This window comes from Lontra canadensis, unplaced genomic scaffold (assembly GCF_010015895.1).
Source record: "Lontra canadensis isolate GAN:19392208 unplaced genomic scaffold, GSC_riverotter_1.0 scaffold1, whole genome shotgun sequence".
Classification (NCBI taxonomy): Eukaryota; Metazoa; Chordata; class Mammalia; order Carnivora; family Mustelidae; genus Lontra; species Lontra canadensis.
Window position 1 is genome coordinate 645,740 of NW_022630995.1, and position 15,022 is coordinate 660,761.

A 15,022-nucleotide genomic window follows, 5' to 3' on the forward strand; every position below is an offset into this window, starting at 1 on the left:
CAAGCAGCACTTACATTATTTTTTTAATGCTCCTTTCTTTTTTCCTTTTTATATGTTTTTCGGTGTAAATTCAGTTAATTGACATGGCATTCACATTATTGTGATTATGTAATGGTGTAATATTATTACCTAGAACCAAGTATGTGAATAAGCCTCTTGTGAAATCCTCCTGTGAAACCCAGTTTTGGTCTTGCTTCTGGGGGGGTTGCATTTTCACCAACTTCCCTAAAACGTGGGGAAACTCAGCTGTTTTGCCCTTCTGTGAAGTCTGTATCATGTGTGGTATTATCTGCTGCTCATTTAGAGCTTACAAGTGCCTGTTGTATCCAGTTTTATTCTCATGTTAAATTCCTTAAGGAGAGTGCTTAATGCTTTGTTGGTGTTTCTGTTTACGAAAAACAATAATCCTTGTACCAGAATGACTGAGTATAAAGAACCAGATTTGGTCCTGTGTTTCCTCCTTTACTTGTATTTATTGGTATGAAGATACTATTCAGATAGTAACTGTTTACTTGCTATGTGCAAGGCAGGTATTGGGTACAAGAATGAAGTAGACACAGAACCACAATCCTTGTGAGTAGAGGGGAGGCAGAACTTTGCACCTGCCCTCCTAGAGTTTTCCCCTGGACCTGAGAATTAAATTGATCAAGACAGATTAACAGGGGAAGAGCGTACACACTTTCTGCACACCTGGGCTCCCGTGGGAAATGAAAAGACAAGTGGCAAAATCTAAGTGCTTATGTACTAGGTTGGACAAAGAATGGCCATTGTGGAAAAGTAACTCAAATATTTAGAGAGACTAAAGGGAGGTAATGTTATTTAACAACGTCTGTTTGTGCAGGTTTCTTTCCCCCTCTGGTGATAGGAATGTTTCTTCCCCCCTGGTATAGAGAGGGCAGCTGTCACATGGGAGTTTTATCTCCAGCTTTTGGGAAGAAAATAGGAGGTCAGGATGCCCTTCTTCCCTGCTGTTTTCCAGGTAGTCCTTGGCTCGGAATAGTCCTCATGCCAGAGGCATATTTTGGAGGGGCATATCCTGCCTCCCTTTAAAGCTTGGAGCTGAGAACAGAGGGTGAGGCAAATACATATAAGCTAGTAGTTGAATAGGAAGAGATCTCTAATAGGGGCGCCTGGGTGGCTCAGTGGGTTGGGCCTCTGCCTTCAGCTCAGGTCGTGATCTCAGGGTCCTGGGATTGAGCCCTGCGTAGGGCTCTCTGCTCAGCGGGGAGACTGCTTCCCCCCCTCACCCCCGCCTGTCTCTCTGCGTACTTGTGATCTCTCTGTCAAATAAATAAAATCTTCAAAAAAAAAAAAAAAAAAGAAAGAGATCTGTAATATATTGACGGCAGCTGAGGTGGAAGAGGTGGCATTTCCCCAGGCCTTGAAGAGAAAGGACATTGAGTATGTGCACGTTAGTAAAAACAGGTGAGAAACTGTGAGGCACAGTAAATAAAACGTTTTCTCTAGGAGGCAGGTGGTGTGGAGAAGAACAGTGATTGGAGGCTGGGGTCAGATCGTGGCGTGCAGGAGACGGTATCAGCTGCTTCTTTCCAGAGTGAGAGCTATCTAGGCCGAAGTTCTTTTCCATTAGCAAGTTTTTCGGTAAGCACACTTGTTGGCCGTCTCCTTGTGGTCCAGACTGACTTTGTTCATTGTTCCGTTTCCAGTTCGGAGGCAAACTGGTTACCTTTGAGAACGGCCGAGTGCGGGCCCAGCAGGGAGCTGAGCCGCACCACCACGTGTTCGTCAGTCAGGTCGTCACAGAGGAGGAGTTCCTCAGCCGGTCGGACCAGCTGCAGCGGGTCGTGCAGTCGCAAGGATTTGTCAGTTACTGTCAGAAGAAAATCGAGGCTTCTCAGACTGAGTTTGAAAAAAATGTGTGGTCCTTTTTGAAGGTAAAGTTGAGATTAAAACAGTTTCATTATCTGCAAATTTAACTCTTCCCAATTATGTTCTCATTCTGTTCTTAAAGAAATTATTGCAGGCTTGTGATTTCAGGAGCTTTCTGATTTGAGATTAAAGAAACCTAATGAAGAGCACGTGACCATATTTTTATGTCAAAAGCTCTTCCCTCTCTGCTGTGAAGAGCCTAGTATGAAGTACTTTTTTAAGAAGTAAAAAAACGACATGATGGTTATATTTAAGTGGGAGATATTTAACATTCCGCAGACCTATCTTAAAGCTATAACACAGAGCTTAGTTTAATGAAAACGATATTTAATTTCTTTAGTAGATCCAGTTATGGAAAATGGGAAAAGAGGGAAAAGCGTAGGGGAGAGAGGTTGGAGGCATTTCTCACTCCTTTTACCGATTTGCATTTATGACAAGAGGAAATATCTGGTTGGTCATTTTGCTTCCACTGGAGTGTCTGTTTCTTGATACTAAATTTTCCAAAGAGATCTTAAATGCAGTAAGGTTAAATTGTGAAATTACAGAATTTTATATTTTGTAATCATTAATCTGGGGAAGGAGTTTAGGACATTGAGTGTTCCGTGGAGCATTGCATTTTGCACGCCTGTAACCATTGGACATGAGTTCGCTTGTATTTACGGAAATTAGAGTTTAAGGGTAAGCTTTGGGGCGCCTGACTATCTTATTCAGTAGAGCATTCAACTCTTGATCTCAGGGTCGTGAGTTCAAACCCCGCAGTAGGCACGGAGCTTGCTTAAAAAGTAAAATAAAAGTAAGCTTTATTCGACAAGGGTAATTAATAACTAGTATACTACTATTAAAGAAAACTATATGGGGGAATCTTTCTTACAGTGAGCCTTCTACGTAGTAGATATAGAAAGCTTTAGTTGGTAACAATAGACTTTAGTAGACTTTATTTTTTATAATTTCTAATAATTCCACTTGCAATTTGATCAGGTAATTAAAAATCTAAAGACATGTCTTTATTTCAAGATTATGTCTTCTTTAAAGGTAAACTTTGAGGATGATTCTCGGGGAAAATACCTTGAACTTCTAGGATACAGAAAAGAAGACCTAGGAAAGAAGGTAAATTTCTGGGGAAGTTAAAAGGCTGTGCTTAGGCAAGTAAAATATTTATGTAGCCTAAATGCTCTTTTTATAAACTTCTATACGGGTAATCTCAAGTCATTCAATAAATATTTAGTAAGAATTTGTTTGGTTGCCAGAGTTCCAAGTACATATCATTAAATTCCACCTTGTACCTCGATTTAAAAGCTGCCGGAACCGCCTGGACTCCGGATTCGATTTAAAGAGCTGTGTCGTGTCAGGTAGAATTGGGCCTTGAAAGAGAAGAGGCTATCAACTTCGAACACTGGACATAACACTGAGATTTTAAGAGGGTGCACAGCCAATGGCCCTGGGGGAGAAGAGAACAAGGGAGCTGTTAGAGACCACCCCGTGTTCACTGCCGCTGCCGCGGTGAGGAGTTGAGTCCTGGTCCAGATGAGCCCAGTTTTCGGCTCTCGCCATTCTTGCCTTTAGTCTGCGTTCCCAGACTCTATGCGGTTTGTCCAGCCGACAGAGAGCCAGTCAATATTTTGGGACAAGGGTGAATTACTGTACTGAACCTGAATAAGCAAAAGTCCAACTGAGTCACTTAACATTTTAACTTAGAAAAAGATTCCCTTTTAAAAAGAGAGAAAGTCGTCCTCCCGTTGCACAGCTGTATTCTCCCAGAGAAGCATCGTTACTCCTTCCACGGTACTGACGGGAGCAGCCTGAAAACACTCCGCCTCTGGAAACCTTGAAGGAAGTGTTTTAGATTCTTTGCGTAATTTGTCTTAGCCCTTTGTTGTTCTTTGAAAGCGACTTGAGTTTTCTGTAGCGTCCCCGGTTGCTGCGTGCAGGGTGGGGCACGGCTGCTTTGTCCTCGAGCAGTGCCCGTGCCCGGCGCGCTGAAGGTGGCAACGCACAGCCCTGCGGCTTTTTGGCTGTGTCTTTGCTCATGCCTTTCGATTTTGTTGTATTTAACTTTATTATTAGTCTGAACTTCTTGGTGCTTTAACTTTTACAGGTTTGTAAGAGGTCAATGTGAAAGTTTTACTAAATGCCTAATAGCAAACATGAGGAAATAGAATCTGATTGTCAGAAAACTTCTAATAGCAGTTCTTTCCGTAGTGAGTACTTGAAGGAAGTTTTTAAAATTAATTATAGTTATTTAAAAGAAAGTAGAAGAAAACGTGCTTGTTTTGAGGTTAGGTTTGGGTTGAATAGCAGATTCTATTCTTTCTGTAAACACACCACCCCAATCTGAACTTTGGTGGATTTTTGCCGGTGAGGATGGAGAAGGAGGTGACCATTTGCTCTGTGCCTTGAGCAGAATTCCGTGTAGTAGGCGAGTTGTTGTTTTCATTTCAGATCGCTTTGGCCTTGAGCAACGTGGACGGACCAAATGCGGTAAGAAGGCCTTTAAAAATAGCTACTTCCAAAAATTTGTCTGAGGTCATAACACAGAAGGAAATGTAATTTCAGATATGTGCCTGTTTTATTGCTTTACAGTGTAAAAAAAAATGCTGATTGTAGGTATTTTAATAAGTGAATTCTCATTTTAAAATAATGTAAGTTTAGCTGGTAGAGAGTATTCCTTTCTCTTGATGATACTTGAATTTTGCAAAAGAGGAAAAACAGTATCAGTGACTGCTCAGATATTTAAGGTTAAGGTCTTTGTTCCTGGGGGACATTTGATAGGAAAAAAGGAAAGGTCTTAGCAGTAACGGCTCTTTGCTTTTCCTCTAATAGTATTTCTTAAGTCAATATACCTAGTGTTGCTTCTTATGATGAAACTAGCTCTGAATGTTGTTGGTTGGGTCTTTTGTCTGTCTTAGTCACTAATATTCTTTTAATGCTACATTCTTCAACTTCCCTTGTAATTGTTTTGTGTACCAAAGGCTCTTAAAGACTCTGACCAAGTAACACAGAGTGATGGGGAGGAGAGCCCTGCTGCCGGAGAGCAGCTCTTGGGAGAGGTACTGATTTCTTTCATTTCTCATTACACTGGGATAATATGTGATGCTTGTTTATCTCACATTGAAATATGGAAAATTTGCTTAACTACTGTTCCAAAATGAATTTGGAATATATTGTTTTCTTAGAGATTTTTGGCTAGGAGCCTATTTACTTGTTTGGGAGAAGGATTGTCTGTGAAATCTTCAGTTCTTTCACCTGGCTTCTGGAGTATATGATTTAAAATTAACAGTTGACATGAGATTGACCTAATTTGGTCAAATGGATATCAGCGCATCAGAATGAAAAATCTTGCTCAGAAATCCATGGTACATTGCATGGAAAGCTGATGTCTTTTCTTGACACCTCGTATTTACAGCCTGCTATCTATTAGTGGCAGAGATTTCTAAATTAGTCTTGAACTTTGAATCCAGGTATAGAATTTTTCACTAAATAAACTCTCATGATTTACTGATTGTCATGAGAAATGTGTCACGAGTTGTAGTTGACAATTTTTATAACCAGTTAAAAAGAGTCCTTGAACACAGAGTTGTATCATTGATTTTTCTTCCTTTTGTTTTTCTGGGTTTTTTTTTAACCATTACTAAATAATTCTGTACTTTCCTTGCTTTCTAATTATATTTCATATTGGAAAATTAATTAACAAGTTCTTGTTTCTCATCTCATCTTTGACTTGTTCCTTCTTTCTGATATGGAGATAGCCTGACTATGGAATGTTTCTTACAGTCCTTAGCGAAGTTATAAGAATAATTCATCAGTAAATTTAGACTTTTACAAGATAATTATTAAAGAACACTTCCCATAGAAATAGATCTAATGTTTATTTAACCTGCGAATAAAGAATATGAGTAAAATCTTTATAAAAATTTGAACCAGTTGTGGTAATACCCATACAGAATTGTAGGATATATTCAAGGAATGTACTTTCATCTATGTACAATTAGACTAACTATGTATTATCAAGTAGAGGACCATTTGGAAATACACTTACAAATTAATAGCAGAATAATATGTACTTAACAAAACGGTAGTCACCAGTGTGTACTTTCAGAGTATTTTAGAGTAAACTTCTGTTTACCTTGATGATGCTATTTGTTTATGAGACACAGTAGTTTATACATTGAAAATGCTTGGCATGTAATAAACCGTTTTCTCAGCCTTGTATTTCAGAAGTCCATGAATAAGAGTTTATTAATTGTTTCTTCAAAGACAAATTTTAAAAATTGTGGTTAATAAAAAAAAAAAGCAAAGGTTTTTTTAGTAAGTTAGTGAATATAATCAGATCAGTGTCTGATTTATTTATTGTGAATTTAATGTGAATAACTTCAGCTCTAAAATTTTTTTTATTTAAGCTTTAAAATTCTAGAATGCTTCTCTTTAGGGAAAGAATTAAGGTTATGGTTATTCCCATGTAATAGTATTAGTTCATTAAACATTATTTACAGATGATGCTACGCTGTGCCCTGTACTAAAATTCCCCAATCCAAAAATGCCCCGGACTTCGAATACTAGGCACTTGCATTCAAATGTGTAGGTAACACGAGCAGAGAAGATAGGTATTTTATCTCGTGCCAGACAGCTATGTTTTTCTTTAAAAATTTTTCTATAATCTCTGATACATTTTAGTTTTGTCTTCTTATGAATTTTTATACATAGAAAGCATTTAAACTATTTGCCAGCAATATGCCTTCCTTATGTTTCTTTTCTTCTAAAGAAAGAAAACACAGAATTTCTTTTTATTCAGTCTTACAGGTAGTCTCAGAAGTTTATAACAGAACTATGTATCTTTTTACCACACCAACCTGCTATTGCAGGTATGACTAATTTAAGAGAATACAAAATCTGCAATTGAATTTAAGTATATTCATATAGTCTTTTTTTTTTTTTTCCGTATAGCCTTTTATATAGCATTTGTACAAGGGCACCAGGTGTTTTTTTTTTTTCAAGACTGACTCAATTAAAATAAAAAGACCTTATAACTAACCTTAATGATTGGACAGAAATTTTGAGACACACAGGAAATTTTAGATGTATAGCAGCAGGGTTCATTTAAAGTCTAAATATGGTAAAATTAGAAACATGTATTCTGCATGTCTCTAGCTATTCTTATTTGAAGTGTCTAGGAAAACAACTTCTTCAGTAATTTCTGAGCTACCGGTAGTAGATATGTACCTTAAGGCTTTTTTTAAAAACATTATTCCTGATGACCTTGTATTTTATTTATGATTGTATCGTGGGAGTTAATACTTAGGAAAGTCTTGGATCTGAGAACTTTTCTGGAGTAACTTGGCATGTCATCTAGTCAGTAGGTGAATAGTTATATATAAATCTTGTTTGGCCAGTAAATTATTCCACTTTGATTCTGGCTAAATTGTTGTCCTTTCCGTCTCTTCAGTGCATTAAAGAGGGAAAACAAGAATCTGAATTTCTACCATCAGCAGGAGGAACATTTAACATCTCCATCAGTGGGGGTAAGTACTTATTCCATTTTGGTTTTTAGCAATCTGAAAGCAAGTAATCCCTAAGTTTAGGTTACAGATGTTTTATCCCAAGTGGTAGAGGGTTGAAAAGAAGAACTCAAGTTATTTAGTGTATGTAATCGGTCTCTTGGAGCTATGTTCTGACATCTATGTGATAAAAGAACTGTGTAACAGTCTCTATTATTCCCATGTAAACAGTCTGAAAAATGTGTTATTTTATCTGATTTTACTTACATGCATCTCAGTATATTTCCATAAACCTCAAAAACTTTTGTTAGAAATTAACCCACTGGTAATATTCAGAAATTAGCATAGTTTTCTCCCTTTGTGTGTGCATGCCAAAACTGATATATGTAGGATTTCTCTTGTAACAAAAACTTTATTTAACTTGGGTGTATTATTTCCTCATTGCAGATATTGATGGCTTAATTACTCAGGCTTTGCTGACGGGTAACTTTGAGAGCGCTGTTGACCTTTGTTTACATGACAACCGCATGGCCGATGCCATTATACTGGCCATAGCAGGTGGACAAGAACTCCTGGCTCAAACGCAGAGAAAATACTTCGCAAAATCCCAGAGCAAAATTACCAGGGTATGTTATTTTAAAAATAGATAAACTATAACACTTACCTAATTATAAAAGCAATACAGCTTTACTAAAGATAACTGAAATGCAGAAAACAGTGAAAACAGTCAAGAGCAAAAGACCCACTCATAGTTCCTTGCACCAGGAATAGTTATTGTTGACAGTTTGGCACTGTTACTGTTTTTATTTTTTGTACTTTGTGTATATAACTTTTTTAATGAAAAGTACTTTTCATTTTTTTATTGTAGAAAAGTTGGAATATAGAAAAATTTAAAGATAAAAATGTTAATTTTAAAATTCTGATTCTTCCATCAAATTGGTATATATCCTTTGAACCTCTTTCTATGTATTTGTAGAATTTTTTAAAACAGGATCAGGACCACATATGTGTGTATGTGTGTAGTTTTGCTTGCAGATATTGCCACTCACATTATAAATGGTTTACCATTTCATTAAAGATTCTTATAAAAAATTTTTATGGCTCTATAATGTTTTTTAATAAGTATATATTATTTCTCTTTGTTTAGGCAGTTTCTCATAACAAAGATAAACATCTTTGTTGTGCAAAGGGATTTTCTGTGATTTCTAATTGTTGAGTGAGGCTGTAAGTCCTAGGGAAGGAATTTTTGGTGCAGAGAGTCTGAATATTCTCAAGCCCCTGCTTGATGTTGCTAGATTTATTTCTGTGAAAGTCACCTGGTGTTAGGTCCCGTCAGGATTGGTTGCTGCCAGCCTCCGCTGCCTTAACCTCATGTCCCTCCCTCCCCTATTATCTTTCAGCCACACCGTCTGCCTTTCATTTCCTCGGACACCCTATGTGCCCCTTTCTCCCTTGGGACTTTTTACCTTGTGTTCCCTTGCCCTGGAATGTCGTTTTTTTCTTTGCTTTTTTTTTGTTTGATGCTGTAAATTCTGGTAGTTAGTCTACGATGCGATACCAGTCTCAGGGGACTCGGAGCTTCCACGCCGCCCCGGTGTACTTCATCATCCCCACCACCCGTTTGCCCATTCCTCCCATCTGCCTGCCTTACGGTAACCAGCAGTTTGTTCTCTGTCATTAAGAGTCTCTTGGTTTGACACCCCCCCCCATTTTTCTTCCCCTTTGCTTATTTGTTTTGTTTCTTAAACTTCACATATGAGTGAAATGCTGCGGTATTTGTCTTTCTCTGACTTGTTCTGCACACCATAATACTCCTCAGCTCCATCCCCATCAGTGCACCAGGCAAGATTTCATTCGCTTGAATGGCTGAGTCATCTTCCATTGTGTGTGTAGTCTACCTTTTCTTTATCCCACCACTGGTCAGTGGACAATTGGGCTCTTTCCATGATTTGGCTGTTGTGGATAATGCTGCTAAAACATCAGGGTGCATTTCTCCTTTCAAATCAATTTTTTGTATCTTTGGGTAAATACCCAGTAGTGCCATTGTTGGGTTGTAGGGTAGCCCTATTTTCAACTTTCTCAGGAGCCTCCATGCTGGTTTCCAGAGTAGCTGCACCAGCGGACATTCCCGCCCACAGTGTGGAGGGTCCCCTTTCTCCACATCCTTGCCAACACCTGTTGTTTGCTATGTTGTTAATTTTAGCCGTTCTGACTGGTGTGAGGTGGGATCTCACTATGGTTTTGATTTGTATTTCCCTGGTGATGAGTGATGTGGAGCATCTTTTCATGTGTCTGTGGGCCATCTGGATGTCTTCTTTGGGAAAACGTCTGTTCATATCTTCTGCCCATTTTTTAATTGGATTATTTGGGGGGAGTTGGTGAGCTATATTAGTTCTTTATATATTTTGGGTACGAACCCTTTATCGGATATGTCATTTGCAAGTATCTTCTCCTATTCCATAGGTTGCCTTTCGGTTCTGTTGATTGTCCTTTGCTGTGCAGAAGGTTTTTATTTTGGTGGAGTCCCAATAGTTTATTTCTGCTTTTGTTTCTCTTGCCTCAGGAGACATATGTAGAAAGAAGTTGCTGCAGTCTATGTCAACAGGGTTACAGCTTGTGTTCTCCTTCGGATTTTTATGGTTTCCTGCCTTATATTTAGGTCTTTCATCCATTTTGAATTTAGTTTTGTGTGTGGTGTAAAAAAGTGGTCCAGGTTCATTATTTTGCATTTTGCTGTCCAGTTTTCCCAACACCATTTGTGGAAGAGACTTTTTGTTTTTGCTATTGGATATTCTTCCCTGCTTTGTTGAAGATTAGTTGACCATATAGTTATAGGTTCATTCCTGGGTTTTCTGTTCTATTGATCTGTATATCTTTTTATGCCAGTACTGTACGTCTTGATGACTATAGCTTTGTGATATACCTTGAAGTCTGGAATTGTGATACCGTCAGCTTTGCTTTTCTTTTCAAGACTGCTTTGGCTCTTTGGGGTCTTTGGTGGTTCCATACAAATTTTAGGATTATTGTCTAGCTCTGTGGAAGTGCTGTTGGTATTTTGATAAGGATTACATTAAATGTATGGATTGCTTTGGGTAGTGTAGACATTTTAACAAAATTTGTTCTTCCAATCCATGAGAATAGTTTTCAGAGTACAGGTCTTTTACCTCTATGCTTAGGTTTATTCCTATGTATTGTTTTATTTTTGGTGTAGTTGTGAATGGTATTGATTCCTTAATTTCTCTTTCTAGTACCTCAGTATTGGTGTATCAAAGTACAACATTGATTTTGTATCCTGTGGCTTTACTAAATTCCTGTATCAATTCTAGCAGGTTTTTGGTGGAGTCTTTGTTTTTTGTTTTTTGTTTTAAAATTTTATTTGTTTATTTGACAGAGATCACAAGTAGGCAGAGAGAAGGTGGGAAGCAGGCTCCCCACTGAGCGGAGAGCCCGATGTGCGGCTCAATCCCAGAACCCTGGGATCATGACCCAAGCCGAAGGCAGAAGCTTTAACCCACTGAGCCTCCTAGGCACCCAGTCTTTGGGTTTTCTGCATAGAGTATCATGTCATCTGCAAATAGTATAAGTTTGATTTCTTCCTTGCCAATTTGGATGACTTTTATTTCTTTTTGTTGTCTGATTGCTGAGGCTAGGACTTCCAGTACTGTATTGAATAAAAGTGGTGAGAGTGTACATCCCTGTCTTGTTCCTGACCATAGAGGAAAAGCTTTTAGTTTTTCCCCATTTTGGATGATATTACTTGTGAGTTTTCATATATATGGCCTTTATTTTACTGAGGAATGTTCCCTCTAAACCTACTTTATTGAGGGTTTTTAACATGAATGGATGTACCTTTTCAAATGCTTTTTTCTGCATCTGTGGAAAGGATCATATGCTTCTTATCCTTTCTCTTACTGATGTGATGTATCACATTAATTGATTTGTGAATATTGAGCCATCCTTACAACCAGGAACAAATCCCACTTGACTGTGATGAACGACTTTTTAATGTATTGTTCAATTCAGTTTGCTATTATTTTTTTTTTTAAGATTTTATTTATTTACTTGACAAGAGATCACAAGCAGGCAGAGAGGTAGGCAGAGAGAGAGGGGGAAGCAGGCTCCCTGCTGAGCAGAGAGTTGGTGCAGGGCTCGATCCCAGGACCCTGGGATCATGACCTGAGCCGAAGGCAGAGGCTTAACCACTGAGCCACCCAGGTGCCCCTCTCATAATATTCTCTTACAAGTGCTTGTATTTCTGTGGTGTTGTTACTTCATCTCTCTCATTTGTGATTTCATTTGTTTGGGTCCTTTCTCTTTTCTTTTTGATAAGTCTGACTAGTGGTTTATCAGTTTTATTCATGTTTTCAAAGAACCAACTCCTGGTTTCATTGATCTGTTCTGTTGCTTTTTTTAGTTTCTATATCATTGATTTCTGCTCTAATCTTTATTATTTCCTTCCTTCTTCTGGCTTTAAGCTCCATTTCCTCTTTTTCTAGTTTCTTCAGGTGTAAAGTTAGGTTGCTTATTTGAGATTTTTCTTGCTTCTTGAGGTAAACCTGTATTGCTATATACTTCCCTCTTAGAACCATTTCACTGCATCCCAAGGGTCTTGGACCATTGTGTTTTCTCATCTTCATTTGTTTCCACATACTTGTTTTATTTTTTCATTTCCTGGTTGACCCATTTGGAGTTTGGTAGCATGTTATTTAACCCCCTGTATTTGTGATTTGTGATCTTTCCAGATTTTTTCTTGTGGCTGACTTACCGTTTAATGGCATTGTGGTCGGAAAAGGTGCATAGTATGACTTCATTCTTTTTAAATTTGTCGAGGCCTGTTTTGTGACCTAATTAATATATGACCTCTTCTGGAGAATGCTCCATGTGCACTTGAAAAGGATGTGTATTCTGCTGTTTTAGGATGGAATGTTCTGAATATATCTGTTAAGTCTCCTCCTACTCCTCTGCCGTCTGATCAAGTGTATCATTCAGAGTTGTTGTCTCCTTGTAGATTTTCTGTTTAGACCTGTCCATTGATGTGAGTGGGTTATTGAAGTCCCCTACTATTTTTGTGTTATTATCAATTAGTTCTTTTGTGTTTTTATTAATTGTTTCATATATTTGGGTACTCCCATATTGTGGTGTGTAAATATTTATAATTGTTATATCTTCTTGTTGGATTGTCCTCTTTATTATTATGTAGTGTCCTCCTTTGTTTCTCGTTACAATCTTTGTTTTAAAGTCTGGTCTAATATAAGTATTGCTATTCCAGCTTTTCTTTTGATGTCCATTTTTGTGACAAATGTTTCTCCACCATCACTTTCGATCTGCAGGTATCTTTAGGTCTAAAATGAGTCTCTTGTGTGCAGCGTATAGTTGGGTCTTGTTTTTTAATCCAGTCTGACACCCTGTATCTTTTAATTAAGGTGTTTAGTCCATTTACAGTCAAAGTAATTATTGATAGGTATGTACTTATTGCCATTTTATTGCTTGTTTTGTGGTTGTTCCTGGAGATTTTTCTCTGATCCCTCTTTTCTCTTTTTCACATTTTGCTGATTTTTTTCTTTAGTGATATATTTAGATTTCTTTCTCTTTATTCCTTGCATGTTAATTAGTGGTTTTGACGGTTGTTGCTGTTAGATCTGTCTATAGCCTCTTTTGCATATAGCAGTATGAAGTTGATGTTAGTTTGTTTGAGCTCATTCTTTTTCCCTCTCCTCCCCATTGTTTATATATGTTATTTTATTTTATATCCGTGTGTGTGTGTGTGTGTGTGTGTTCCTTGACTCATTTTTAACTTCTGGGGTATTTAGGATAATTGGATAGTTATCTAGTTGTGTTCATAGGACAAGCCTAGGGTCTTCCTCCTCCTCTGCCATCTTCCTGTTTTCTGACCTCTTTTCTTCTTGATGAAGTTAATTCTGACTTTATATCTCACATGTACTCAGAACATTTTTCCTGATCCATCAGACCAGGTCATGTTTTCCTGTTAAAAGGGTTTTTTTTTAAAGATTTTATATATTTATTTGACAGAGATCACAAGTAGGCAGAGAGTGAGGAAGGGAAGCAGGCTCCCCGTTGAGCAGAGAGCCCGATGTGGGGCTCAATCCTAAAACTGTGGGATCACCACCTGAGCCGAAGGCAGAGGCTTTACCCCACTAAGCCACCCAGGCGCCCTGCTGTTAAAAGTTTTGATTACACCCTATACTTTAACTTTCCAGCCTATTTATAAAATATGCTTGTTTGATTTTTTTTTTTTTTTTTGAGAAAAAATAACCATCTTATGTCATTTGGTTCAAGGATATACTTCACTTTGCTGCTGCTTTATTCTGCATGAAATACTTTGAATAGTAGTTTTGAATGATATGATTGATTGGCCAGAGTTAATTTTTACTGATACACCAAGGACTTTTAATTCTCCCTTTATTTTCCTTTCTTAAGCTAATTACTGCAGTGGTGATGAAGAACTGGAAAGAAATTGTCGAGTCTTGTGACCTTAAAAATTGGAGAGAGGCTTTAGCTGCCGTATTGACTTACGCTAAACCAGATGAATTTTCAACGCTTTGTGGTAAGAAAATGAGCCTTATATTTATATCTATATATTTATATTTATATCTATATCATGTATATGGCATAGCATATTTTAAATAAAATTATTGACAGATCGTATTAGAAATTTTTGCAAACCAGCTAATCACTCGGTAAACATAAATTCTCATTTGAAGGCTTTTCTCAATTATTAACTATATTATTTCTCCATACCTAGTCATTCATTATTTTTAATGATTTTGGTTTTAGGCAGACTAGACTTGGAATCTTGCCTCCGCCACTTATTAGCTCTATGACCTAGGAAGGATTACTTTCTAAGCCTTAGTCTGTTATTTGTAAAATTGCATATAATCAGATTTCACTTAATAAATATTAGCTTGGTAGGGGCGCCTGGGTGACTCAGTTGTTTAGGTGCCTGCCTTCTGCTTGGGTCATGATCCTGGGGTCCTGGGATCAAGCTCCAGATCAGGCTTCCTGCTCCGTGGGGACTCTGCTTCTCTCTTTCCCTCTGCTGCTCACCCTACTTGTACTTTCTTTTTCTCTCTGTCAAATAAATAAAATCTTTAAAAATAAATAAATAAAGAAAATGTTAGCTTGATAAAATTAGTAATTATAGCATTTGAATGGAAATTACAAATTACCATTAAAGGCCATGACTATACTGGTGCCTAAGGAATGATACTCCTTGTTTGTAAGAAAAGAAGCTTCAGGCCACTGGTATAAGAAAAACCAACCACTTGCTACCGTGAAAGCATTATGAGAATATGAAGTATAAGGTGTTAACTTTATTATCATAAGTAATTTATAGTGGTCCTACCTACCATTTATGTTCCTTCTAAATGTGCCGTATTATATCTACACAAACATGAGATGCGATGAAATGGAGTTAAATGTTCGTTAGGATTTTTCTATTCAAATATTGTTCCCATTTATTATTTTTTAATATAACTAATAGAAATTCATTCTATAGCTAGGTATATAGAATCTTGTCAAGCCATTTATTATATACAATTAGTCACACGTGTCCTTCTTTTTTTAAATTTTTTAAAGATTTTATTTGCTTATTTGGCAGAGAGATCACAAGTAGACAGGAA

The 15,022-nt window shown here is 37.4% G+C and overlaps 1 protein-coding gene across 18 annotated transcripts in view; it reads left to right on the forward strand.

Moving 5' to 3' along the window:
- The window catches only part of SEC31A (SEC31 homolog A, COPII coat complex component), an 84,445-nt gene that overhangs the window by 29,284 nt on the left and 40,139 nt on the right, over positions 1–15,022 (forward strand). For 10 of the 18 annotated variants that reach the window (XM_032879173.1, XM_032879354.1, XM_032879523.1 and 7 more), the window contains exons 11-17: positions 1,668–1,895; positions 2,923–2,997; positions 4,330–4,368; positions 4,860–4,937; positions 7,331–7,406; positions 7,830–8,008; positions 13,821–13,947. In XM_032879173.1, coding sequence (XP_032735064.1) covers positions 1,668–1,895; positions 2,923–2,997; positions 4,330–4,368; positions 4,860–4,937; positions 7,331–7,406; positions 7,830–8,008; positions 13,821–13,947 — 802 coding nt within the window. The remainder of the gene's footprint in view (positions 1–1,667; positions 1,896–2,922; positions 2,998–4,329; positions 4,369–4,859; positions 4,938–7,330; positions 7,407–7,829; positions 8,009–13,820; positions 13,948–15,022) is intronic. The other 8 variants (XM_032879881.1, XM_032880088.1, XM_032880165.1 and 5 more) reach the window with 3 other exon arrangements.